The following is a 27511-nucleotide window of genomic DNA, read 5'->3' as shown; positions in this document are numbered from 1 at the left end:
GTCAGACATTCAACTGACTGAGCCACCCAGGCACCCCCAGATGAATATATTAAGAGAGAGTCACAGAGTCCAACATTCAGTTATAAAACAAATAAGACAGACTCTCATTTCTGGTCCTTTCCAAAATTTCTTGATGAGAGAACTGTAAACAATGGAATCATTTATATAAGCCTCCAATTATGTGTATAAAAAGCCTCAAAAAGCCATGAACCCTTTTGACCCAACCATTCCTCTTCTAAAAACTTATCTTCAGGAAATCAAAGATATAGTAAAAATGATCACAGACATAAAGATATGTGTGAAAATTAAGTAATAAAACAGTTGTTCATTGCAGTATAGCTTATAATCACTAAAAAATAACAAATTGTCAAGGAATAGAGGATTGCTTAAAGAAATCTTGGCACATACACATAATTTAGTATTATGTAGGTATTAAAAATGCTGAAGTATATTTCATGATATGGGGAATATTCAAAATGTGAAATGAAAAGGCATAATGAAATAATTTGACTCTGGTTTTTTTTTTAAAGCACACACAAACACACATACTAAGACTAACATAGCATATACCAAAAACATTAATAGTGGAGACCGAGGATCATAGATAAATATTTTTACTTTTGGGGGGACACTTACCTGTATATTCCAATTTAACCATATATATTACTCTTGCTATCAGGAAGAAAAAACTCTTTTAAAGAACAGAAAAGAAGTGATAAAGAACACTAGGACCATGTGCTCTCTTTCCTTCAGAAGCATAATGCTTGAATTGGAATAGATGTATATGGATGTTATACCGTGATGGGAGTTAATTTACTTTTTAAAAAGCTGTGGGGTCTAGACATAATAATGCTTCTCAAGATTGGTTGTATATTTGTTCTTTCCTCACAATGTGAGCTTTCTGTGTCTGGGCTGTAAGAAAATGATTCGTTTTTACTACAGTCTAAACCAGGACACAATCTTCAGGCACGAAACCACATGGCATCTGTCTGGTTTTGAATTAATCCAGTGGCCATCCAGTGGCCATCATTGCATGAACTTTCAACAAAAAAATTTTCAAACATGCACTATGTGATTTATTTTTGTTATGTATCTATGCAACTTTATTAAAATACCAAACATATATGAAAACATGGATGAAAATAGAAACTTAAAATGATGATAGAAGGAACAGGAGCTCTAGCATTTTCTTCCTCCTAACACTGTGGATTGTCTTCTATGTGCTCTACTTGATACCCCTAGACTGGACAACTACAGAAGATGGGCTTTGGCCAGAAAAGACCAACCAAATGTGAATCTGTTGCAGTCAGAAGGTTTTTAGGAGATCGGTATAGTGTATTCATCTGGCACTAGGGTTTTTTTTTTTTTTAAGATTTTATTTATTTATTTGACAGAGAGAGACCAAGCAGGCAAAGAGGCAGGAAGAGAGAGAGAGAGAGGAGGAAGCAGGCTCCCTGCCAAGCAGAGAGCCCGATGCGGGACTCAGAGCCCTGAGGGGGCTCAGGGCCCTGAGATCATGACCTGAGCGGAAGGCAGAGGCTTAACCCACTAAGCCACCCAGGTGCCCTGGCACTAGGGTTTTAATCAAGGTTATCCAGGGAATGGTGGTGGTGTGTTTACACTGCAGCTTACCTTGCTGCTGCAATTTGTAATCAGTGGAATATGCCTTGCCAATGATATTCCATACAGGCCTTAAGCATCCAAACAGTCCTTCCAGAAACCCGCCACTGCCGCTGCCCGATCTGCTGAACTGGATCTTGATGTCTTCAGTTCCACTTGTGCTCTCTCCATCTACGGTGTTGCTGGTCCCCTGAGACATGGCCATCTCTGATTCATCGTGTTCCCTCAGCTGAAGAACACTGTTCTCAAACTGGTCCCTGGAATCCTCACTCACACTTGTCAACACTGTTGTGGTGATGGGGCTGTTCATGCTCTCGGTTAGCTCTGTTTGTGCCACCCCCTTTTCCTGCTGGTCCTTAAGGAGCGTGGGGGAAGGGTGGTTCCCCACAGGCGTGAGTTCATCCTGGAGTCTGCTGAAGGTCCTGCTTTCACTCGAGGGCAAGTGTGGGGAAGAGGAGCAGCTCAGGGGCTCCTGCGTATTGGCCATGGTGCCATGAGTGTGCCCAGGATCCTGAGATGACACTCAGAGGATTAGTGGCACAGAATTCGGATGCAAGAGAGGGCTCCAAAATCTGGGGAAAAGAGGAGGAGGACATGAGATCACCCTTCTCTGAGTCACCCACACTACCACACTTCTGCTTATAATAATAAAAACATTGAAACGATGGAGATTGGTTAAACACCGGTATACATCCAAATGGTGGGATACTGTGCAGTAATTACAAATCACGTTGTAGAAGAGTCCTTACGAACCTGAGAAAGCGTTCATTACATGTTAATATAAAAAATAGGTTAGAACCATATATACAACATAAACCCTTATAATTTTTAGTTTTTATTTAAATTCCAGTAAACATACAGTGTAATATTAGTTTCAAGTGTACAATAGAGTGATTCAACACCTCAGTACGTTACCTGGTACTCATCACAACACGTGTACTCCTTAATCCCCACCACCTGTTTCACCCATCCCCGTCCTTTAAATGGAAAGGACATACAAATACATATATAAGAAAAAAGACTGGAAGAATATATCCCAAGAATTAACTATTGTTAACTATTAACTATTGTTAATTCTAGGTGGTTAGATCTGGGAGGGGTTTATGTAGTGTTTTTCAAAATATTCCAAGCATTCTGCATTAATGTCACTATGGAATGAATGTTTTTGTCCCCTTGCTCCAAAATTCATACGCTGAAACTCAATTCCTTTGGGAAGTGGTTAGGTCATAAGGGTGGAGCCCTCACAGGATTAATGCCCTTTTCTCAAAGAGATTCTGGAGAGCCCCCTTGCCTCTTTTGCCCTGTGAGGACACAGTGAGAAGACCGCTGTCTATGAACCAGGGAGCAGGCCCTCACCAGACATATCAAATATTTCAGTGCCTTGATCCCGGACTTCCAGCCTCCACAACTGTGAGAAATACCTATTTGTTGTTTGAGCCATCTTGTCTCTGGTATTTTTGTTATAGCAGCCTAAACAGACTGGCAAATATTATATATTAGGTTCCTAATCAGAAAAAAAAATTGTTTCCCTTTCCAAAATTAAATGTCTTGATAAACATTGTTTTATTAGGAACAACATCCTGCTCAAATTTTTTCTGTTTTCTTTAGTGTTTTTTTCTACTGGGGCATTATTGTGCTTTCTAAGGTATTTGTTAAGTCATGGAGGTAAATGTCTCACATAAGTGACAACACAAATTCCTAAGATATAAAATCTGTTTTTACGATAATGTGTCAAATCTGGAGCAACAAACTAAGTCCCAGTGCTTTAAGCTTATTCTTTGCTTCTGATCTGTCCATTAGTACCAATTTCTTGGGGCTACCCAATCCCTGAAAAGAAAGACATGGAATTGTCTAGATTGGTCAGTTCATGCAAATTCAATCTTAAATTTAATTCATTGTCTCTTATCAGAAATTTACTTTCTTTATAAATCCTTATATAATAATTACTCCTTCCTTCACTCTGTACTAAACATCTAGGATATGTTTAACAGGAACCAGGGTATAAAGATAATCTCACTTTACAGAGGGGGTAAGAAACAGACCAACAGTGATTGACAGCACAGTGCTTAGCATGAATCAACCAAGTGCTCCGGGAACACAGAAGAGGGAGACACTTTGAGGGCTAGCTGCCCAAAGGTGCTAACTATTGATCAGTGTTAGAAGTGTAGAATCTCATTGGGTTGGCAAGAAAGGGGTGAGAGAAGAAGGGGTGAGTGAGAGAAGAAGGAGAGGATACAACAAGGGTAGAGAAAGTATGAACAAGGGCAAGGATGCCTGAAAGACGACGGAATATATGACAGATTGAAGTGGCTGGAGTGTAGGTTGTATGTACATATACAGAGAGAAAGAAAGAATGCAGAGAAAGTCAGGGATGAGGGGCGCCTGGGTGGCTCAGATGGTTAAACCTCCACCTTCGGCTCAGGTCATGATCTCTATGTCTCGGGATGGAGCCCCACGTCAGGCTCAGCATGGAGTCTGCTTCTCTTTCTCTCCATTTGCCTCTCCCTTGGTTGTGTTCTCTCTCACACTCTCTCTCAAATGAGTAAATAAAATCTTTTTTTAAAATTCTAAAAAAAAAGGAACCATTTTGAAAGGAGCTTTGTATGCTAAGCTAAGAGTCTTAAATTTTAGTTGATGGGGGTCATAGTATCCCATATTGGGGGTTACAGATAAAAAGAAGCTATCCCCTTTTTATGAATTTCTCATCTGCATTACTGAGATCCAAATTTTAAGCATTTTTTTCATCACGATACCCTATGAGTAGCTTGTGTGAATAAACCAATGAAAATACCCTTTCCTTTGAAGTCTCATTCATTCATGTAAACATGTACTAAGCTTCTATTATAAGCTATACAATGTGTTAGGAATTAATGAATGGTACCTAGGCTTCTGCTCTATAGGAACTTAAAATCTAGAGGGAAAGACCAGTGGACAATAAGAGCCATGTGGTTAGATATATGGTACACAGACATGAACAAGGTGCTACAGGAGCTCAGAAAAACAAACATCAAATAGGTCCAGAGAAGTCATAGAGGAAATGTTGCTTGGGTTGGAGGGTAAACCAGATAAAAGTGGTACTAGACATTGCAGGAAGTATTGGGAAGTGGTGGGCCCAGATGACAAACTGAAACTTTTGGATTTTATCCTCGAGACAACAGCCAGCCATTAAGAAATTTGAATTGAAGGAGTGATTTGGTCCAATTTTTAATTATTTATTTTATTGTAAAGATTTTATTTGAGGGACAGCATACATGTGCGTGCACATGGCGGGGGCGGGGGCGGTTAACGGAAGAGACTTCCCAATGAGCAGGAAGCTTCATGCAATGCCGGGCTGATCCCAGGACCCCTGATCTTGACCTGAGCCAAAGGCAGACTCTTAACTGACTGAGCCACTTGGGCGCCCTTCAAATTTGTAATTTGAAATTACATTTATAGAAGTAGAGGTTGGATTGAAGGGGAAACACCGAAAGTCAATGTGTCCCTTAGGAGGAAGACTTCAAGTGGGAATGATGAGGGCCCGAACCAAGGCAGGAGCAGTGGTAATGAGCAGGAGGGGATAGATTGAAGAGGCAGAATAAGCAAGATCTAATGATTGATTAGACTTGGGTATGGTTAAGGACAAGGGAAAAGAGAGGAAGACTTTTGGATAACTCACCTGGGGTAATGGATAGATGGGCAATATCATCAACTGAGATATGAAATATCAGAAGAAAGAAAGGTTTGGAAAGAAGGTAATTAGCTCAGTTATAGACAGGGAGGGCTTGAGTCTTACTGAGTGTGTTATGCACTGTACCCGGCTATTATTTACGTTATCTGATTTTTTTTTTTTTTTTTAAGATTCTGTCTGTTTACTTGACAGAGATCACAAGTAGGCAGAGAGGCAGGCAGAGAGAGAGGGGGAAGCTGGCTCCCCACGGAGCAGAGAGCCCAATGCGGGGCTTGATCCCAGGACCTCGGGACCACGACCCGAGCAGAAAGCAGAAGCCCCAACCCACTGAGCCACCCAGGTGCCCCAATGTTATCTGATTTTAAAGAGACACTTTGTAGAGAGGGATCTGAAGAGCTAAGGATGGGGGGGTTCCTTTAGCTTAGGGCAGAAGTATCAAAATAATACAAGGGTGAACCCAAGTTAAATTAAAAATATACTAATTAAATATATGCTAGGAGCTGCGCTTTGCACTAAGTTCTGTGGATACAAAGCATTACTGTTACTGTTACTCCTCCTAATGATAAATGAGACTAAGTGTCTTACAATTTACACAGCCCAGTATGCATAATCAGCAATATAGTGGTAAAACAGCTCTGCAGGGGAGGGAAGAAGGGGGGGGGAACCACAACAAAACAAAACCGGGACACTCTGATTTGTAGTGTTTACTGATTTCTCTGGTATAAATACTCCCACCATGGCAGATTTCAAGCTAATAATAGTTGAGTAACCTACCTGCAAAGTTACCACTGGCTCTTACAAATTGGTGTGTAAGTCAGCACCAGCACTGTAATCCTTGTAATAGTGTCATTCTCATTTTACAAAGAAATAAAAACCTTTTTAAGGTCATCAACTGGGTAAGTGGTAGAGCAGAAATACAAACAGAACTCAAAATTCAGATCCCCAAATTCCATTGTCCTTTTTTTGTAACACCAAAGCACCTCTTACAACAACTTTCGCTTCCTCAGAGTGCTTCACAGGTTAAAAAAGTGTTGTGGGCTATGATCTTGACCTAAACATTTGATCCCTGTGCAAGAAGTCAGGGCATGGAATCATGATGCCTAGTCTTCACAGAAACTAAGGCCTCCAGAGAGGTATTCTGTTACCCAGAGCTGTGCACAGGGCAGACGGTAATGGGGACTGGAGTGGCTCACTCAGGCTGAATGAAAGAGGTAGGACTTGAGATGAACCTTTGAAAGGAAGATGATTTGAGACCCACCAAAGAAAGAAGTCAGGGAGGCTAAGAGCATTAGCAGACGCAAGCAGAAACCACCAGGGCATGTGTGAGAAGGCTGGTAACTCAGAAATAGTGAAATAGCCAGCTACTGTCAGGAGCAGTAACAGCAATGCCTTATGTTCTTCTAGGGGCTCTGAAACCCTATGAAATAACGCAGATGGTTTTTCCCTTTAAGCAAATCAGAGAGACGAAGTTGGGTGGGATGAGGTTAGGTTAGGGGGGACTTGAATTCTAGGGCATGCAGAAATATAGGGGCTAGGAAGTTGCCTGGGGATATAAGGCTGGAGGCAGGCAGAAAAAAAGAAAATACTAGCTGGAGCCCTCTGTTAGGGCAATAGCTACTTGCTGAATTGACCCCTATTTCCCTCACCCCGTCCTCCCCACCCCATTCCTTTCGTGCTGATTTCTCAGCTCTGACAGTACTGATCCCTTCATTTGCTTTCTGGCTGATCTCTCGTATGTTGCTCTGCCTGAGGTCTTTTAAGACTGCTGACTTGATACTATCTGACCCGGCCACTGCCTCAGCAGTTCCTTCCAATCTGCCTTTGCTGTCGGGACTCGTGGCTACTCTGTACAGCACAGGGTGTACATTATGCTTTTGGCTCACAGCAAACTTGAGGATAATGCAAATACCCAAAAGCGTATGTGAATTTCAGCCAAACACTTATTCGTGCAATTTGTTTTTTGAATCAAACTCTAGGACTTTATGTTAATTCCTGGTAAATTTCCATTTTGTCCATTTTTATCCTGAGTTTCTCCCTAATGACACCATACTGGAATGGGCTCATACCAAAAAGTTAGAAAAACACGAGTTTGTTTTGTAATCTCCTCCTCTTTCTAGGAGGTTAAGGATGCACGTGAGGTAGAGTTGTGCTCACGGGTACAGGTAATGAGTTAAAGGAAGACGATTTCAGCACACTCATCACACTCGGTTTGATATTTATCAAGGAATATCGTCCAACCCACTTGCTTTACCTCTGCGATCACATTCATGGGTCCAAATTCAAATTCATAGGCTATTGCTGACTCGCTCGATACAACCGCTCATCAGCGGCAGAGTAGGATGAGTCCTCTCCTCACGCTACACTCTTTCCCTGGTCTGGTTGTTTGTTTATGCAGACGAAGAAACAAATAGCAATGATATCATGACTACTGATGAAAAAACAGTAGTAATTCACAGGGTTATTCTCGATGCCCTAGAGCCACTCCCAAGGAAACACAAGCACCCACTTAGAGGGGTGACTGCCCCAGTCAACAGAACAGTGAAAGGCCATCCAGCTACTGCAACCCATCAGTGCTCTGGGAGGGGACAGGGGCGAGAGACACCTCAAAGCGTGTATAAAGTTGTGTAGTCCAAGAGGCTTCCCTCTGCTCACTAAGAATAGCAGATCCAATCTCTACCAACAAAGGCGGAGATGGAGGCACAAGAACAAAAGGGAAAAAAATCATCACCATGACTCTCTTAAAATATGATCAGAGATGACTACATTTAAGAAGAGTGTAGGAGGAGAAAAATATCTAAATTTTACCTGTGTGTATGCGTACGCCCACGCACTGCCACCGCACAGCGAAGAAGCTGGTACGTGGAAACAAGGAACACAGGGAGCCCCACGAGCTCTGCTCTGTCTTTTGCCCTCTCCATTCCTCTCTCCCTGCCCAGACTTGGCTCCGGCACCCTCATGGCAACTGACTGCTTGGATCTTTTGATTCATGAGAAGTCAAAGCTAGTATTTACTAGAAGGGAACTGAAAAAAAAAAAAAAAAAAAGGCAAAATTTTTAAACCTCAAGAGCCAAATGGAAAAAGCTAAGCGAGAGCAGGAGGGGAAAAGGGCGAGGTTGGAATGTCACCTTTATCAGCAAGGAGCCCTCTGGGCAGGGCTGCAGGGGGACATTGTGTTGCTATCCTTCTGGACTCCTGAATCTACCTGGGGCTCGAGGCAGGGCCTCAGTACCTGCCCTCCAGGCACACTTCCTTTGCCCTTTGAATTTCTCAGTCTCAGGAGGAGGAAGTGGTTTGTGCAAAATTAGTAAGCAAGGGCTGGAGACGGCGGCAGCTGTGCATTTGCCAGGGCACTGCCAATTTCTGGAAATTACCTTGGCTCTGTGCCTAAATGGATTCAGCCCTGAAAAAAGGGGAGGGGAGAGGCGATGTGGCCAAACAGCTCTTGAATTCTTGTGCTTCTATCCCATGATACACATTCTCCCAGGTTGCTAATACAGGGTGATTTTATAATAGATCTGATTTTGAGGTTTCTATCATAAATATGTGTAAATCAAAGCTTCTGGAAAATTCTGCCCCATAGAGAAAGTTTTCAGTGTGACTAACATTGGATAAAATTATAAATTAAGAATTATTGCTGAGATTTCTTGAGTGGTGCTAAGCTCTTCCCAAGCTGTCTTCTCTTCACTTGGCATTTTCTTGCTTTACAATGAACACAACTCTGCCATCTCTAAAATTCATATAACAGGATCTAGAGCATAAAAGAGATTTCTGCTATTAGGGCATCAGCCCATTTTAAAAGTGGGATTAAGCTACTTGTTCATAGTAATAACATATATTGATCTTCCCAGGATAGAGGTCTGTCACTGAGAGGTCTGTCTGGATTTGAACTTCAAAAAAAAAAAAAAAAATTAGACAGCTTTTTCTAATGGAATTAAAAAATCCTAAGTATGTGATCTAACACCAGATCAAAAGAGTGGCCTACACAACCCTCCAAAGCGGCTCCAGCCACATCGCATCCAGCAAGCAGCCCCAGCAGGGACCAGCACCACTCCAAAGTGACTCCTGCCCTGGGGAGAGGAGATGAGAACCACATACATCGGGTCCACCACACACATCTAGTCCACTGCAGCCGGGACAGGCAAATCTTGAAAGTGGCAGTGCAGAGACAGTGCCCTGATCTCACTACTCACCTTGCCCACCCACAGAAACCTCTCGAAGGCAGCATATGGAGGAGAGAAACCTGCAGTTCAGGGTCACTGCCACCCTGGGATTTTGGTTTGTCTGCAGGGCCCGCCCACCAATGAAAGCTTCTCAAGGGGACAATACAGGGAGGGTGTCCTGCAGTCCAGTGTGACCTGGCCAAAGGGATTGAGAGGGCAGGTACCTGGTCTGACTGCAGACACTGCCCAACTACAAGCTCACAGCAGCCTCAGACGACCCTTAACAGCACGGGGACCAAACCCGGCCCACAAGATGCAAAGTGAGCCATTGCTGCTGACAAGACTGAAGACCAACGAGGCTTAGCCACAACACTGGGGAGCCCAACAGGGGCCTGAATTCATGACCCTGAGATCAAGACCTGAGCTGAGATTGAGTTGGATGCTTAACCAACTGGGCTACCCAGGCGCCCCTTTATGTAGGTTTTATTTTTCTTTTAAGAAGATTTTATTTTCAGGGCACCTGGGTGGCTCAGTGGATTAAGCCTCTGCCTTCGGCTCAGGTCATGATCTCAGGGTCCTGGGATCGGGTCCTGCATTGGGCTCTCTGCTCAGCAGGGAGCCTGCTTCCTCCTGTCTCTCTCTGCTTACCTCGCTGCCTACTTGTGATCTCTCTCTGCCAAATAAATAAATAAAATCTTTTTTTTTTAAAAGAAGATTTTATTTTCTTATGAGCGAGAGCAAGAGCACACAAGTGGGGGAGGGGAGGGACAGATGCCCTGTCTTTCGGGGCTTGATCCCAGGAGCCCAAGACTATGACCAGAGCCGAAGGGAGATGCCCAACTGACTGAGCACCCCTATGTAGGTTTTAAAATGAATAAAGACGCTTTATTTTCAGAATTGTAGACTATCAACTTAACATGAAATAAAAATCTATAAAGCTCCCAATACCTTAAATGCTAAATGCTATATACCTCAAATACTAAACATATTTCTTTTTTTTTTTTTTAAAGATTTTATTTATTTATTTGAGAGAGAGCAAGCGAGAGAGAAAGCATGAAAGGGGAGGTCAGAATGAGGAGCAGACTCCCCGTGGAGCTGGTAGCCCGATGTGGGACTTGATCCCAGGACTCCAGGATCATGACCTGAGCTGAAGGCAGTTGCTTAACCGACTGAGCCACCCAGGTGCCCTAAAAACATTTCTTGACCAGAAGAATGATTTCTCTGTAACTCCATAAATACTTAATAAATAATATGTACTATTATAAGTATGAATATTCTAGAACAGAATCAACAATTTCTTTTTTTTAAAAGGTTTTATTTATTTATTTGACAGAGAGAGAGAACACAAGTAGGCAGAGAGTCAGGCAGAGAGAGAGGAGGGGAAGCAGGCTCCCCGCTGAGCAGAGAGCCCAATGTGGGGCTCGATCTCAGGACCCTGAGATCATGACCTGAGCTGAAGGCAGAGGCTTAACCCACTGAGCCATGCAGGTGCCCCAGAATCAACAATTTCTGACCTAAATCTAACTTGCCATATGAAGCAAGTCAATAACTAAATAAATGCACTTAAAATGTCTTAAATAGTAAGACACAGACATATATGCCTTTAAGTATACAATATTAGGGGTACCCCTTGTGATTTCTGTCTTTCAAATAAATAAAATCTTTTAAAAAATAAATATACAAATATTAATATAAAAATAATCACATAAGCATTCCAAGAACATAAAATAGCTTTAAAAGGTCAACGGTGGTTATCACTCTTGTTCTTTTAAATTTTCTATATTTCCCCAAATTTCTTCTTTTTTAAAGATTTATTTTTGGGAGAGAGAGAGAGAGAGAATGAGCTTGAGGGTTGTGGGGGGCAGAGGGAGAGGAGGAAGGAGAGAAGCAGATTCTGTACTGAGCATGGAGCCCCCATGAGATCATGACTTTGAGCCGAAAAGAGTCAGACCCTTAACTGACTGAGCCACCCAGATGCCCCTCCCCAAATTTCTGTTATTAGCATGCACTACCTAATCAGACGTTTTCAATCCAGAATCAAATATCTGTTGCTTTTTTTTTTTCAAATATCTGTTGCTTTAAACACACAGACTAATGAGCCAACTTTACTACTTTTGCATATAGGAAAAATCATATAAAATGGTAAGGAGATTGTTGAGAAGCCTGACAGTGTGTGCCGAGGCTTGCAAACGGGCTTAAATAATTATAAACTGAAAACAAATAAAAGAATAAAAAACAGATGACAATGAGGAAGCAAAGTTGATGGCTCCTATTTTGTTTTCACCTTTTCTACTAGCAAGAATCATATTCAAGCTAGACAAGTTAAAATAATCATGGCGACGAGAATGGAAACTCAAGACAGATGAAGAGACAAAGGTATGCTGGGGTGTTGTGATTATTTCCAAGTTCTAAGTTCCAGATGAATAACATGTTAAGGCACTAAAATTCTTACATTTAGGATCACAAAAACAACCTTTGGTAAAGAATTATCGTTAGGAACTGTGAGCTATTCATGGAAAAGTAGAAGATAGAAAAATATCCTAATTAAAAAAAAAAAGGGAAAAGGAGGATTATAAAATATGTAGAATTAAGAACTTGAATTAGTCCCTGATAAAAGCATAACACACCCAGGACATGCTGATTCCTCAATGACTGTTAGCCAATTAAATCCTTAACTAGAAAAACGAGAATAAAAAGATGTCAGTATACTCAATATACATGTGAAATTGAGGGGCAGGAGAGGAAGGGCAAATGGAAGACACATTTTTCTTAAGGAAAGTAGGAAAACGAGAAAAACGGTAAGAGCAGGGAGATCAATACACTTAGAACTTGAGACACACTGAGCTTTTAACATTCATTCGAAATTATAAATGAAGACAGAATCAATAAACAGAGAGATACAGGGTCAAAGGGGCAAAAGAAAGATGGAAAAGAGGAGAGGAAAATCCCAAATGTATGCAACTTCTTTTTCATATTTAATTTCCTTTGTCTCTAATTTAATTACAGCAGCTATTTTTACATTCCAGGTTTTACCTAAATTGGGAAAAACAAGGAAGGCTGTAGGTAGCTATAATGTTTGGGAGAATATTAATGCTACATCATTTTGATACTTGGGAGAAAAAAAACTAATTTCCATGCTTCTAACACTACGATGTTAAATTAGGAGCTAATTTTATTGGTTCAAGAAAATAACTTCAGGAAAAGACTGCTTATGCTTTCAACAAAAGGGCAATGAGAACAAAAAAGAACCACAGCAGAACTGTGGTCCCAAGGGAGATCATGGAATGTTCTTCCCCAGAAATCTGCATGTTTCTACACTGTGTTGTGCACACACAAAGGCGCTCTGCCCTTCAGGGAACTGCCTAACCCCACGCCTGCATCTCACATCTTCCAGGAGTGGTAGGTCCTGCCTTCACAGCTTGCCTTCACTCTCCTCAGGAAGACCTGATCTCCAGGGCAAAGTCTAAGAAGTTTGTTAGAGCTCTAGGCCTAGAGAACTCTGTACAGTGGCAACTTCCCACAAATTTAGAAGAGTCATAAAAAATAAAAATGAGTGATCTCCGGGTTCAAACTCTCTGGGTCCTATTACTGACTCTGTCCATGGGAAAACACCTTCCTGATCTTTGTGTGTCTCAGTTTCCATGATCAGAAACTGAGATAATATAGGGAGACTGCCCTCACAGGGTTGTGATGAGGACAAATGAGAAAACTCCAGCAAAGTGCGTGACATATCCTGAAACAGAGTAAGCACTATTCAATAAAAGTTGGCTATTATGTTTTAAATTAATAAACATTTTATTTTTAAGGAAGAGAGTATATGCTTTATTAATAATACCTACATAATTAAAGGAGTAAGATCAAATGAAAACATAATACTTTATTTTAAAATTTAGCTTAATTTTAACAGTTAAAAAAGACAAGGAGGATTTTATTCAAAACTATCGCAATAGGGTAGAGAGACTGAACTCAACTCCCATAAAACAAAAAAAAAAGCAGAAGGATTTGTAAACGCTGGGGTAAGGGAATGGGAAATACTTGGAGGACGGTGGGGTAGAAGAAGAGGGAAGTTCGGTCAAAGTGATTAGGCCATCTGTCAGAACATGTACTTGATTATTATTTATCTTTTTAAAATTGAAGTATAGTTGACACATGGTAGTTTTGGGTGTGGGACACAGTGATTTGACAACTCTGTGTTACGCTGTGCCCACAAGAGTAGTCACCATCTGCTGCCCTGCAGCACTATTACAGTATCAGTGACTCTGTTCCCTATGCTGTGCCTTTCAGCCCCGTGATTCATTCATTCCATAACTGAGAGTCTGTATCTCCCATTCCGCCTCACCCTACTTGTCCATCCCTCCCGGCCCCATTTCTGGCAACCATCAGTTTGTTCTCTGTATTTATAAGTTTGTTTCTGCTTTTTTATTTGTTCATTTGTTTTGTTTTTTAGATTCCATATGTAATTGATATCATATGGTATTTGTCTTTCTCTGTCTGACTTATTTCACTTAAACCTAATACCTTCTAGGTCCATCCACATTGCTGCAAATGGCAAGATCCCATCCTTTTTTTTTAATGGCTGAGCAATATTCCAGTGTGTGTGTGTGTGTGTGTGTGTGTGTATACATGCATATATATAAATACATACATATACATACACACATACCACATCTTCTTTATCCATTTATTGAATCAATGGACGCTTAGGTTGCTTCCATACCTTGGCTATTGTAAATAATTATAAGATAAACATATGGGCACATATATCTTTTTGAAATAGTGTTTTCATTTTCTTTGGGTAAATACCCAGTAGTGGAATTACTAGATTGTATGCTATTTCTTTTTTTAATTTTTGGAGGAAACCCCGTATTGTTTTCCACAGTAGATGTACCAATTTTACATTCCCACCAGCAATGCACAAGCATTCCTTTTTCTCCACATCCTTGCCAACACCTGTTATTTCTTATCTTTTCGATTCTAGCCATTCTAACAGGTGTGAGGTGATATCTCATTGTGGTCTTGATTTGCATTTCCCTGTTGATTAGCGATGTTGAGCATATTTTCATGTGTCTATTGGCCATCTGTATGTCTTCTTTGGAAAAAATTGTCTATTCAGGTCCTCTGCCCTTTTTAAAATCAGATTGTTTGCCTTTATTTTGGGTGTTAAGTTACATAAGTTCCTTATATATTTTGGGTACTAACCCCTTATCAGTGTATCATTTGCAAACACCTTTTCCCATTCAGTAGGTTGCCTTGTCGTTTTGTTGATGGTTTCCTTGGCTGCACAGAGAATATTAAAAGAGATTTGTCCTTGGTTATTTCAGGGCTATAACCACAGAAAAAACGAAAGCTTAAAGTTGTCCCAAAGGACAGCTATTTCCATTTTATAATGAAAAGACTCTTATTTCCCAGGGGTTAAGTAGAGCAGCTTAGCCCAGAAATAAGCAATGGCCTGCCCTGTAGGATCTGACATCCCTATTCATTGGCCACAGGCCCTGAATCCCCTCTGACCATTCTTGTATCTCTACACCTTGTCTAGTCTGCAAAAAATAAAAAGGATCTAATTTAAAGAATTACAATAATCCCCTAACTAGGAGACAGCATGAGTAGCACAAGTTAGTATCCTGATGTTGAAAAATGAACACATAATTAATCATTACCTCTTAGAAGTATCACTGTCTTAAGTACACAGTAACTGTATTTGTTTACTATGTCACCTCTATTTTCCTTTGTAGACTAGGTATGTTTCTTTCTTTTTTAAGATTATTTATTATTAGAGGGAGAGCACAAGTGCACAGAGAGTGGGGGGAGGGGCAAAGGGAGAGACTCTTCAAGCAGACTCCCAGATGAGCATGGACCCCATTGTGGGGCTTGATCTCATAACCCATGAGATCATGACCTGAGTCAAAACCAAGAGTTGGATGTTTAACCAACTGAGTCACCCAGGTGCCCCCAGACTAGATATGTTTTTAAAGAACAAAATAAGTAGAATCTAACTAGAAATTAATTCATAGTCCAAATATACTAGGGATTAAACTGAAGGAAACTTTTTATGCTGTACATAATCATTTTTCTGAATTAAGATTTTCTGGTCTGTGTGGATACTGCTTGGATGGCAAGCGAGCAGTAGAAGCAGGCACAGTCACTGAAGTAGGACCCTATATTAGCCTGAGCTAATATAGCAGATGGCGCAAGTGAGGAGAGTCCAGTGAGACTGCTTACAAAAGGCAGGAGCAGGAAAAGCAGCAGGGATGGTTTTATGCCCCAGAGCTAGGAACCCCCAGCAGGCTTTAATTGCGGAGGGGAAAGAATGATCATTAGAACCTGGAGAGTAGCTACAGAAGAAGGTCATCCAACAAGAACTGTAGCCTTTGGTAGAGTGATGCAACCAAAGTTCACTGACCTGATAGGGAGGGAGCGAGGGGAGTTAATACTGAACCCCAACCTTACTTTCCTCTTGCTTTCAAAGACCCTGCAGGTGCTTCCTATTGGAACCTAATAGCAAAACAGAGGGCAAGGAAGTCCACTGATGCAGTCCATAGAAGTCAACTTCCAGAAACACAGAACAGGGTGCTTTGAGAAGGGCAGGAAGTGGATCTGATCCTAAGTGCTGTACCAGTGGAGATCTTGCTGCTAAAGGCAGAGACACAAAGTTCAAACCTGGAAATGCAACCGACAGCGCTGAGCCTCAGAGGTCTACCTGAGCCTAAGAGGTCTACCTCTGGCTTCTGAATCTTTTGGTTTGGTGAGAAAACTTGGACTCTGGCATCAGTCATGGGCTCTGCAGAGTTGCGTGTCCGTTGGACAACTGTCCAACCTGGGCTGGGGAGTACTTTTCCCTCTAAACGTATAAGATTCAATTTATTATACTTGGGTCATCCATGACTCTCAATACTGTATAATATGTTCCCCAAAAAGCATTTCATCAGTGAAAACTAAATGGTATCTATATTGTGATTAAATACTTACTATGGAGGCAGTTTGCTATACATGGGTTCTGAAAAATGGGCATCTTCATGGGATTTATGTGAGTATTAAATGAGATAGTGGACCTGAAACTGCTATTTAAGCCTCAAAGTAGTATTCTCATGCTAGTTGTTGCTATTCAAATATATGTCAGCCAGAGGGAGGTGACAGATAGTGCACTGCTTGGTAAGAGTTGGTTAGCTCTGCTGTCAGGAGCTACTGTTCATGACTCTCGGCAAGTGAGAAAGAAGAGAAAATCTTTTTGCATAAAACTGTATTATGAAAGTTCTTTTTTCCCATTAAATTTACTGTCATTATCTGGACTATTTAGTTGAATACTAAAATATAAAGTAGAGGTATGAATATAACACATTCTGAACCTGTTTTATGCTGTGTAACATTCAAACCAAATAACACATTGCCATCTTGGTATAATGAGTTATTGAAGAGCATCAGTAACAGACTTCCACTGATATATTTGGAATGTCTCACAAGGCAACAGATCCTGCACAGTGCTCCTGGGCAGTCCTCCATGTACTTGGCAGGCAAGAAGTCATCAAGGGTCCTTCTGCCATCCTCAGATTGCTTAGGAATGATGGAATCATAGATTGTTAGAATTGGAGGGAGCAAACATTAGGTCACGACTTCTATTTTTCAACAGAAATAACTCATCAGTTGGTAAATTCACCAGGAGCAGAATGTAAGTATCATTTATGTCTGTACCTCCTCGTCCCTCTTCTTTCCCTGCCTTCCAGCTTCAACACTGAGTTCAGAACCTGATATAATATGATGTAGTTTATTTTTTTGGATGAGAGAATTTTACATACACACAAACTCACACATTCACACGCCGAGGGAGCAATATGACAAACAGTGTATTAAGAACAATAGCTAACGTTCGTTGAGATTATTGCCACTCACTCCTCTGACCACTTCACTTACATTAACTTTCTTAATCCTCACATCAACCCTTTGAGAAAAGCGTTACTATTACCCCTGATAAGAACAGATAAAGAAATGGAGGCATAGGAAATTCAAATAACTCACTACAGCTACTAAGTGGTAAAGACAGGAGGCGAGCCCAGCCCCACGCCAGTCCCAAAGCCTGAGCCTGAGTCCAAGTCCATGGCCACAGTTATGGCACTCCACTGTCAAAATTATAATGGCCTTCTATTTAACTAAGAAATGTCCCAATCAGGAAAATATGGACTTGACTCACATTTTACCTTGAGCTGAGGTTCTATGTTTAGGAAAAAGCTAAAAATTCCTAGCAACAAATAAAGTGGAGAATTCTAAACTATGCCCACCTTATGTAGGGTCTACTCCATTATATTTTAGCATTTAACTTCTATACCACACTAATACTGTAGCATCTAGTCATATGTGGCTATTTAATTTAAATTAATTAAAATTAAATTAAATTAAAAATTTAGTTCCTACGGGGTACCTGGGTGGCTCAGTGGGTTAAAGGCTCTGCCTTCGGCTCAGGTCATGATCCCAGGATCCTGGGATCAGGCCCCTCATCGGGCTCTCTGCTCACTGCGGAGCCTGCTTCCTCCTCTCTCTCTCTCTCTCTGCCTGCCTCTCTGCCTACTTGTGATCTCTCTCTGTCAAATAAATAAATAAAATCTTAAAAAAAAAATTTAGTTCCAAGTTACTCTAGTCCATTTCAAGCGCTCAGTAGCCACATGTAGCTAGTGGCAACCATACTGGACAGGGCAAAATAGGACACTGCACTTCCATCACAGAAAGTTCTATTGTACAGCTCTGCTCTATGTGTTTTACTCACCTTAACAGATTTGCTTGTTATGGGAAGTGATAAAGATAGTAGCTTCCCTTTGTACATGAGGATTTGCTAGATGCATAGAACTCCATTACTTCTTTTAAAAATAACAGGTTTAGGGGTACCTGGGTGGCTCAGATGGTTAAGCATCTGCCTTCAGCTCAGGTCATGATCCCAGGGTTCCGGGATCAACCCCTGCACCAGGCTCCCTGCTCAGTGGGAAACCTGCTTCTCCCTCTCCCTCTCCCACTCCCCCTGCTCGTGCTCTCTCTGTCTCTCTCCCTTTCAAATGAATAAGTAAAATCTTCAAAAAAAAAATGTAGTAATAGGTTTGCTATCAAATTTTAGTAATATCTGTGAATGAAATTATTTAAATACAGCTTATTCCAATGACTTCACCAGGATCAAATTAGAGGGTTTTTTTTAAAAGGTTTGTTTTTACTTATTTATTTGACAGAGAGAGAGAGAGAGAGAGAGAACATGTACAAGCAGAGGGAGTGGTAGGCAGAAGGAGATGCAGGCTCCCTGCTGAGCAAGGAGCCCCATGTGGGACTCAATCCCAGGATCCTGGAATCACGACCTGAGCCAAAGGCAGATGCTTAACCAGCTAAGGCTCTCTTTCCCTCACCCTTGTCCCTTCTCCATGCGTATGGATGTGCTCTCTCTCTAAAATAAATATATAAATCTTTAAAAAATTTTTTAAATAATAAAAAAATCAAAGGAGTTTCCAACAGACCATAATCAGGTGTCTAAAATTATGAGAAAAGCAGAAGGAACAATTTTCAAATACCTAAGTAGTTTCAACAGTCATTTGTGGAGAACTTGAAAGTTGAAATTGTATTATTGCTGTTTTCATAATTACCCTTCCTTGAAGTCTCTAATCACTAGACTAGTGTAGGTGAAAGGCAGAGAAGTAGGGGATGGCTAATGGAGGGAAGGGTGAACAAGACCAGAAGTTTCTAGCAAATCACCAACAGCTCTTGTCACTTCTCAGAGAAGACAGTATTACAATAACCAGGATAAGAACTCCACGAGGAGCAAGGAACTCTAGACTCTGGATCCAATGTCCTGCTGTAATTGAGAAGTAATTAAAATCATATTAGTGAAAGATCCCACTGCTTTAGACTTTTTAACTTAATGATATTTTGTTCTCCTTCCTCAGCATTGTTTTTGTTCGCAGAAGCAGTCCTTAGTTTTAATTTTTTAAGATAATGATTCAATCCAGATGATACCCTAGAAAAAGTATCCTAGAAAACAGAACAGTTTGGGCTTTACAGAGAATAGAAATTTGAAATTGGCAAAGATCAATCATTTTTCACCAGTCCCATGCCATTGTTTTGGAAGGTGAATCTGACTTTATGCTAGAGAGTAATCTAAACCCGTTCTTCAATTATTCATTGGGGTAGTTTCCATTTCTATTTCCAATATATAGCTGAAATTTGCAGACTACTAAAGGATCCTTGGTAAGTCCCATCTGTCCAAGATCAGGATGACAAGGAAGAACATCAATAACTATTAAATATTTATTCTAAGTGTTAAAAAAATAATAAATGTGCAAGACAGTTCTAATGGAAAGAAAAATAAATTCAGAATAACAAACTATGATAAGAAATTGGATCTAGTCCCTCAATACAAAGATTTATACTCTACAGCATGAAATTTAAAGACATATTCAGCTGCCTCCCTTCAGAAATTATGATCTGAACTCATTATGAGTGCACATTTTCAAAATATGTGTCTCTAAGAAATGTATAAATTACATTTATACAATTTAATTTAAGAACTAAAATTTAAAAATCCCCAATAGAAGTTACTATTTGAAGTAATACTAGTAAATCTATTTGCAAATATTTAAAAATCCTTTTGAAATGGTAATGATTGCTTTATTATTGTATTTTTTTTGTTAATTTGATTTTCTTTGGCTTCAATGTCTGGTATGAAGCCACTAGTCAACTCACTTGCCATTGCTTCTCATAGCTCTTAGTAAACCAGTCTGACTAGTTAATATGTCCTTATCATTTGTCATGGGCTGGGAACCAGACAAGCAAACTTGTTAAAAATGTGTGCAAAACGGGCACCTGGGTGGCTCAGTGGGTTAAGCTGCTGCCTTCGGCTCAGGTCAGGTCATGATCTCAGGGTCCTGGGATCGAGTCCCGCATCGGGCTCTCTGCTCAGCAAGGAGCCTGCTTCCCTCTCATTCTCTCTCTCTCTCTCTGCCTGCCTCTCCATCTACTTGTGATCTCTCTCTGTCAAATAAATAAATAAAATCTTTTAAAAAAATGTGTGCAAAATAAGAGCAATTAGGTTTTGTACAAAGGCTTAAAGAATCTTCTTCTGAGTAAACCATGAGGGTTGGTACATGGACTTTATGAGGTCTATTCTGGCTATGTGGAAACACCTCACCCCCACCCCCTGCCACCCTTTTCTGTTTCTAAATAACTGCTGGCAAACTTATGTGTATGTGTGTTTAGCTGTTCTTAAAAAAAATCATGATATATAGTCACACTTTGTAAAGTGAGGACAAGAAGAGACAACTTGTGGAGCTTATAAAATGGAGAACTCACAAAATCCCAGTGGCCCTTTTGGCCAAGTAATAGCTTTGAAGGGGGTGTAATTGTTTTTTGTGATTTCTACTTCCAAAAGGAATGGATATAACATAAATTGTCACTTGCTTCCCTTCATAATCCATTAAAGAATCTTATTCATGGGGCGTCTGGGTGGCTCAGTGGGTTAAACCCTCTGCCTTCAGCTCAGGTCATGATCCCAGGGTCCTGGGATCGAGCCCCACATTGGGCTCTCTCCTCTTTGGGGAGCCTGCTTCCCCCTTTCTCTCTCTCTGCCTGCCTCTCTGCCTACTTGTGATCTCTATCTGTCAAATAAATAAATAAAATCTTAAAAAAAAAGAATCTTATTCATGTGTTGAGCTTATTTTTGTATTAAACTTAATGTCTTTATTTCATTTTATTACTAACACTTAACATTGTAAGTGATTGCTCTCTCTCTCTCTCTCTTTTTTTTTTTTTTTTTTTTTTTTACAGAGAGAAAGAGAGAGAGATCACAAGGAGGCAGAGACAGAGGGGAGAAGCAGGCTCCCCGCTGAGCAGAGAGCCCGATGAAGGGGCTTGATCCAAAGACCCTGGGATCATGATCTGAGCCACCCAGGTGCCCTGTAAGTGATCTCTTTAATATGTATGTTTCTTTCACTAGAAGAGAAGCATGCTGAGGGTTTGGACTATCTTCTAACTGTTTTCCCCAACACCTAGCATGGAAACTGACATGAATAAATTCTTATGAATTTATGAACTGAGGTAAAACTGCTTTTCAAAATTTAAAAGTAACACTTTAAAAAAATGTGTTCCGGGGGCGCCTGGGTGGCTTACTGGGTTAAGCCTCTGCCTTCAGCTCAGGTCATGATCCCAGGACCCTGGGATCAAGCCCCACATCGGGCTCTCTGCTCGGCAGGGAGCCTGCTTCCCTTCCTCTCTCTCTCTCTACCTGCCTCTCTGCCTACTTGTGATTTCTGTCTGTCAAATAAATAAATAAAATTAAAAAAAAAATGTGTTCCGCTTTTAAGCTTTTAAGCTTCAGGTGATGCTCCTGAAGTCTAGAATTCCCAAATTTATGCAGCATGATTTTATAAATATCAATCTGTGTTCTTCAACACTGATGGGTCTTAAAAGTTCCAGCCTACATTCCTAAGGCAGGACACATACATCCCTGGAATTGTTTCAATTGCTTTTGATCCATCTCCAACTTCACTTCATCTTTCCTTAAAACTACCACCCAGAATCATGCCCCAAATGTCACTGCTCCTGTGTTTGTAGATTAAGAAGATATTGTTTTTTATTTCATTCCTAGACTCCTTCTGATGATGTCCAACATGTTAGTGGGTCAAGATCATACACTGAGCACATTTCACCAGTGAATAACTTGCCATTACTGCCAAGTTCCTCCCAGAACCATAATGAACCAGACCATAATGAATATTATAAATAGTTGCTTTCCCCACATCCCATTACATTATGCTTATGACGTGTTGCAATAGGAAAGAATGTACAGCTTCAAGCTGGAAAGACCTTATTTGAATCCTAGCCCTGCCACCTACCTAGCTCTGCCACTTACTTCTTTAATAAGCTATAGAAATATCTCAATTGTATATTGGCATTAATAAACCTCCCTTTTAGAGTTGTTATAGATAAAAATCAATCTAACAGGCATTTTTTATTTACAATAGTGAAGACATAGAAGGAACCTAAGTGTCTATCGATAGATGAATGGATAAAGAAAACGTGGTAGGTAGAAATATACAATGGAATATTATTCAGCCATAACAAAGAATGCAATCTTGCCATTTGCAACGACAATGGATGGAACTTGAGGGCATTATGCTGAGTGAAATAAGTCAGCAGAGAAAGACATAATATATGATCTCACTTACACATGGAATCTAAAAAAAAAAAAAAAACAAAAACAAAACAAAAAACCCAAGCTCACAAATACAGAGAACAGATTGGTGGTTGCCAGAAGCAGGGGGTAGGGAGGGCAAAATGGGTAAAGGGTGTCAAAAAGCACAAGCTTCCACTTACAAATAAGTCATGAGGATGTAATGTACAGCATGTTGATGACAGTTAATAATACAGTATTGCATATTTGAAAGTTGCTAAGAGAGTAAATCTTAAAAATTGTCATCACAAGAAAAAATTTTGTGATTATGTATGGTGATGGATGTTAATTAGACTTGTTATGGTGATCATTTCATGATGAATACAAATATCTAGTCACATTATTGTATACCCGAAACTAATATTACATGTCACTTATAACTAAAAAAATCTCCTAACAAGCATTTTATTGAGAACTAACTATAAACTGAAATCTTCAAATGGTTTCTTTCTGTCATCTTGGCATTTCTCACCAAAATACACTTAATTTCAACTGCAAAATAGGAATATTTCACTCTATATGCACACCTTCTGATTTTTTCTAAATAGTTAACAGGAGTTCTAGCTAAACCTGGTAGGCTGAATACGTTTTATTTGCAGTTCTCCCCATCCCTGCACAAAATCACACTAAGATGAAAGTATGGAAGATGAAAGGAAGGAAGGAAGGAAGGAAGGAAAGAAAAAAGAAAGAAACGAAAAGGAGAGAGAGAGAAAGGAAAGACAGGAAAGAAAAAGAAAAGATCCAGCATCCGATAACATGGACAAGTCTCAGAAGCACTATGCTAAGAAAAAAAAGCCAACACAAAAGTCTACATACTATGATCCATTATATGGAATTCATTTATAGGAAAGGCAGAACCACAAGGACAGAAAACAGAACAATGGTTATTAACAGGGCAGGTGAGAGGGGACCAATTTGGGCTCCCACCCCCCACCCAACTCTAGTACTGAGATCTTTAAAAGGCATTCTGAAAGCAAAGTCCCTGAGCTTCCCTGGACAACGGCAGGATTGCCAGAACACATCAATAGTTTTGCCAAGGGCTCCTTGGAAGCCACCAGTGTTCTCAATACACTGATACTTTACCCGACACTTTCACTCCGATGTTTTTGATAACGACAGTTGTGTGAGTTGTGTGAGTTGTAGCAATCACATTGCTTTACAACTCTCCATATGTGTTTACATTAGAATTAATTTTATATTTAGAATTCTTTAACATCCTTTGTGATAGAGGTACCTCTAGGTATTTCTAAATGAAAGTTAATAAACATGAGTCTAGAGAGTAAAATAAGATAGGAATTTAGCACAGTCAAAGTTACATGTCCTTAGACTGGAAAAGCCACCCCTAGATTTTCCCACCTTAGAATCAGTGTTGAATTAGAGGTTAAGGTAAAGATCCAGGGTCTAGGGCACCTGGGTGGCTCAGTCCGTTAAGTGTCTGCCTTAGGCTCAGGTCATGATATCAGGGTCCTGGAATCAAGCCCTGCATCAGGTTACCTGCTCAGTGGGGAGTCTGCTTTTCCCCCTGCCCTCTGCCTCTCTCTGTCTCATAAATAAATAAGTAAAATCTTAAAAAAAAAAAAAAAGATTCAGGGTCTAGTGGCAGAAAAAGGTTAAGGAAGGAAACACTGGTTATATCCTGAGTGTTCAAAGACAAACATATAATCAGCTCATGAATCCTTTCCCTCACTTACTGACGGAAATCAAAGAGTTCCTCCCATAAAAATCTTTAGGGTTTCTACCGTCCTTTTACCATTTTCCTTTCCAGGCATGCTTTCAATGTTAATTTTTAAACTTTATTTCCCTGAATAAAATTTTGTGGAATAGACCCACATCTCTTCTGGGATGATTCCCAACCCCCCCCCCCCCCCACACACTGTAATTTCCAACTCTCATTTGAAAGATTATTCTACAGAGCCCCTTTCTACTTGCTCAGCATAAAAACAAGTAGATTCACTAGAGAGAATGGGATTTGCAAGGAAGCAGACTTTCAATCTCACTAGACTAAAATGAATTGAGCACCAAAATTTAAAATATGAAAATAAATCATTAAGCATCTACGAGGCATCACAAAGCCCTTACAGCTAGTCACCTAAATGGCCTTCTTCTCACAATCATCGAAATAACAATACGGCTAGGATGGTCCCCTAATTGTACCAGTAACTTAGAAATTAAGCCACTTACAAAGCCTTGGACAATCCAGATTTGGGGATTAGCGGCTTTCTTCCTTTAGCCTACATACATCTAATCTCAAGGGACAAAATTAAAGGCATGCTTGGCTGTGGACACAGAGAAGCTCGAAGAAGAGTCTGATTATTTTCTTAAACCCAGTAGATTCAGCTTCTGATTCTGATTTATTCTTTTTTTTTTTTTCTCTCCTTCCAACCTAGGCAGAATCAAGAGAAAAGACACAATTTCACAATAGCTAGGGTTTAGTTTGAGAGTCAAATAGGTAGAATAAAAATGTATTTAGCCTACTCCTACATGGGCCTGCCATGAGTCTGGCTTTATTTCAAGCCATTTCTTGTTCACATGGCAGGATAATTTAATTAAGGGAAGGTGCTACAAAAAGAGAAGTTGAGAACTAAACTGCCGGCTAGGGACCGCTAAATTGGGAGTCAAGTGATACCCTAAGCTTCCTGTTTTTCTGACTTCAAACTGTTTTTGGTAATTTTTCCTGACTACTCTGGCACCCTCTGGCCTTCTTAAACTTTTCTGTGACTGGACTCTCACTCCTCTTTGCATCGCTGACTCCTCTGTTACACAATTCTAGGAGGCCTCCTTCCCTATGACAGCCCGGCTTTCATTTCTCTCTTCCACAAATGATTCTCAGCATCGAAGCTGTTACCCACAAGATCGATTGATGTCAGCTGCTCGTTTCACTTCAGGGAATCACAACCAGGGTATTACAACCGAGTACTCTGAACATGCAAGTAATACTGGAAAGGAACTAGGGCGGTCCTTCCAATTCCCTCACTGCAATAATCAGAAGGTCTGGGTCTCCCCAAAGTTCACATGTTGAAATCCTAATCCCTAAAAGTGATGGTGTTAGTAGGTGGGGCCTTCGGGAGATGCTTAGGTCATGAAAGTAGAGTCCTTATGAACAGGATTAGTGCCCCTATAAGGGAGGCTCTAGAAAAATCTGCCGTGGGAGAATACAAGGAGTCTGCGACCCAGAAGAGGGCCCTCGTTCAACCACGCCGGCACTCCCATTTGACTTTGAACCTCCGGAGCTATGGGTAATACATTTCTGTTGTGTATAAGCAACCCGGTCCATGGTGTTCTGGTCCAGCAGCCTGAATGGACAAAGACACTAGGTAAACACGCACTGAGCGTGTGCCTGACAATTACAATTATGATGCCACGGATGACGGGGCAGAGATATATTAGACGGTCCCACCCTCTGGGAGCATTCAACATAGCATGTCAGACAGGTCAGTAAACAAGTAACTGTAGTACAGGGCAGAATTAAGTAAGGCTTCGAGAGCGGAGATTCAGCTAGAATCTACAGGGCTGTAAATGCCCAGCACAGTGGATGGCACAGCAGGGGGTGTGATAACTAATTCTGAGAATATCAGGAAAATTCCATAGAGGAAGAGAAATTTCTTCAACAAAGTGGGACCTTGAAGTAAGAGTCACACCCAGGGAGAAAGGGAAGAGGAAGGGGGAGGCAGGGGTGCTATTTGGAGAACACATCCATTTCCATCAAAGAGAATTTCATAAAGAAAAGAATGCAGGGCCCGAAAATAAAGGCATTTTCCAGGAATAGCAAGCAGTCTGGAAGGGTTGGAACACAAGGTGCATGGGAGGGCAGTGATCAGCACACTGTAACTATAGGGTGGTTTCGCGTCATGGAAGGTTCTGAATGCTGAGCTAACAAGTCTCTTTCCTGTGATCAGAAGAACTTGGCTTCACAAAAACCACTACTCATTACTCATGCAACGATCAAAAAACTTTTGTTCAAGACTATAGTAATTGGAACGAGCAAAATATGTAGTTTCTGAAATCATGCTATTACACCAAATAATACCTATATGCCTTCCTAACAAAATAGAATTGTTTGGGGGCATAAACTTGAGGCAGGGTTTCCTCCAAGTCATTCAATGACACAAACACATTCTTCAGAGCCACTTCCGGAAAGCTAGCAGGAGCCAGGAAGGAGTACACATGATGGCCTCCGAGCAAAAAGGAACATGCCACAGGAAAGGTTCAACATACTGAGATGGTCTGCTAGCAAGAACACCATCTCAGGGCTTATGACAATTTGGGGTGCCTGAGTGGCTCAGTGGTTAAGCCTCTGCCTTCAGCTCAGGTCATGATCCCAGGGTCCTGGGATCGAGCCTCGCATCGGGCTCTCTGCTCAGCAGGGAGCCTGCCTCCTCCTCTCTCTCTCTGCCTGCCTCTCTGCCTACTCGTGATCTGTCAAAAAAAAAAAAAAAAAAAAAAAAAGGAACACCATCTCAGGGCTTATGACAATTTTACAGATTAACAAGACTGGCTAGGAAATTTGGGATGACTACAAAATGAAAATTCTAGACCCTCTGTTCAAGAACTATTAAGAATTTCCGGGCAGAGATAGCAGAGCATTAAATCATGTATGGGGCCCTGTGGTTATGCACCCATGAAGCCAGTCTGATTACCAACTCTAAATTTTAATGATAGCCACTTAGTTTCCACAGGCTGGCTTGAGTACAGCAGCCCTCCCATTCAAATGTGAACTGCTGTCACCATTGTACCCCCAGGATTGACCCCATCCCCGCCGGTGGGCGTGCTTTCCTCTCAGCCTTTGCTGGCAAGGGTGACTACGGGGGAGCCTTTCTTAGAGAAGTGAGAGCTTTCTTACCTATTCTGATAATGCTGTTCTGCATACCGAAAACA

General features: G+C 40.8%; 1 protein-coding gene across 9 annotated transcripts in view; it reads right to left on the bottom strand.

Annotated features, from left to right (window-relative positions):
• Positions 1–27511, bottom strand: part of MAP3K13 (mitogen-activated protein kinase kinase kinase 13) — a 165270-nt gene that overhangs the window by 42736 nt on the left and 95023 nt on the right. For 6 of the 9 annotated variants that reach the window (XM_047732067.1, XM_047732077.1, XM_047732085.1 and 3 more), the window contains one exon: positions 1633–2192. In XM_047732067.1, coding sequence (XP_047588023.1) covers positions 1633–2107 — 475 coding nt within the window. In that variant the 5' untranslated portion in view covers positions 2108–2192. Of the gene's footprint in view, positions 1–1632; positions 2193–7538; positions 8055–8092; positions 8309–8412; positions 8467–27511 lie in introns of those variants that run through there. The other 3 variants (XM_047732121.1, XM_047732112.1, XM_047732126.1) reach the window with 3 other exon arrangements.

This window comes from Lutra lutra, chromosome 1 (genome assembly GCF_902655055.1).
Source record: "Lutra lutra chromosome 1, mLutLut1.2, whole genome shotgun sequence".
NCBI lineage: Eukaryota > Metazoa > Chordata > Mammalia > Carnivora > Mustelidae > Lutra > Lutra lutra.
This window is presented reverse-complemented; position numbering and strand designations above follow the sequence as displayed.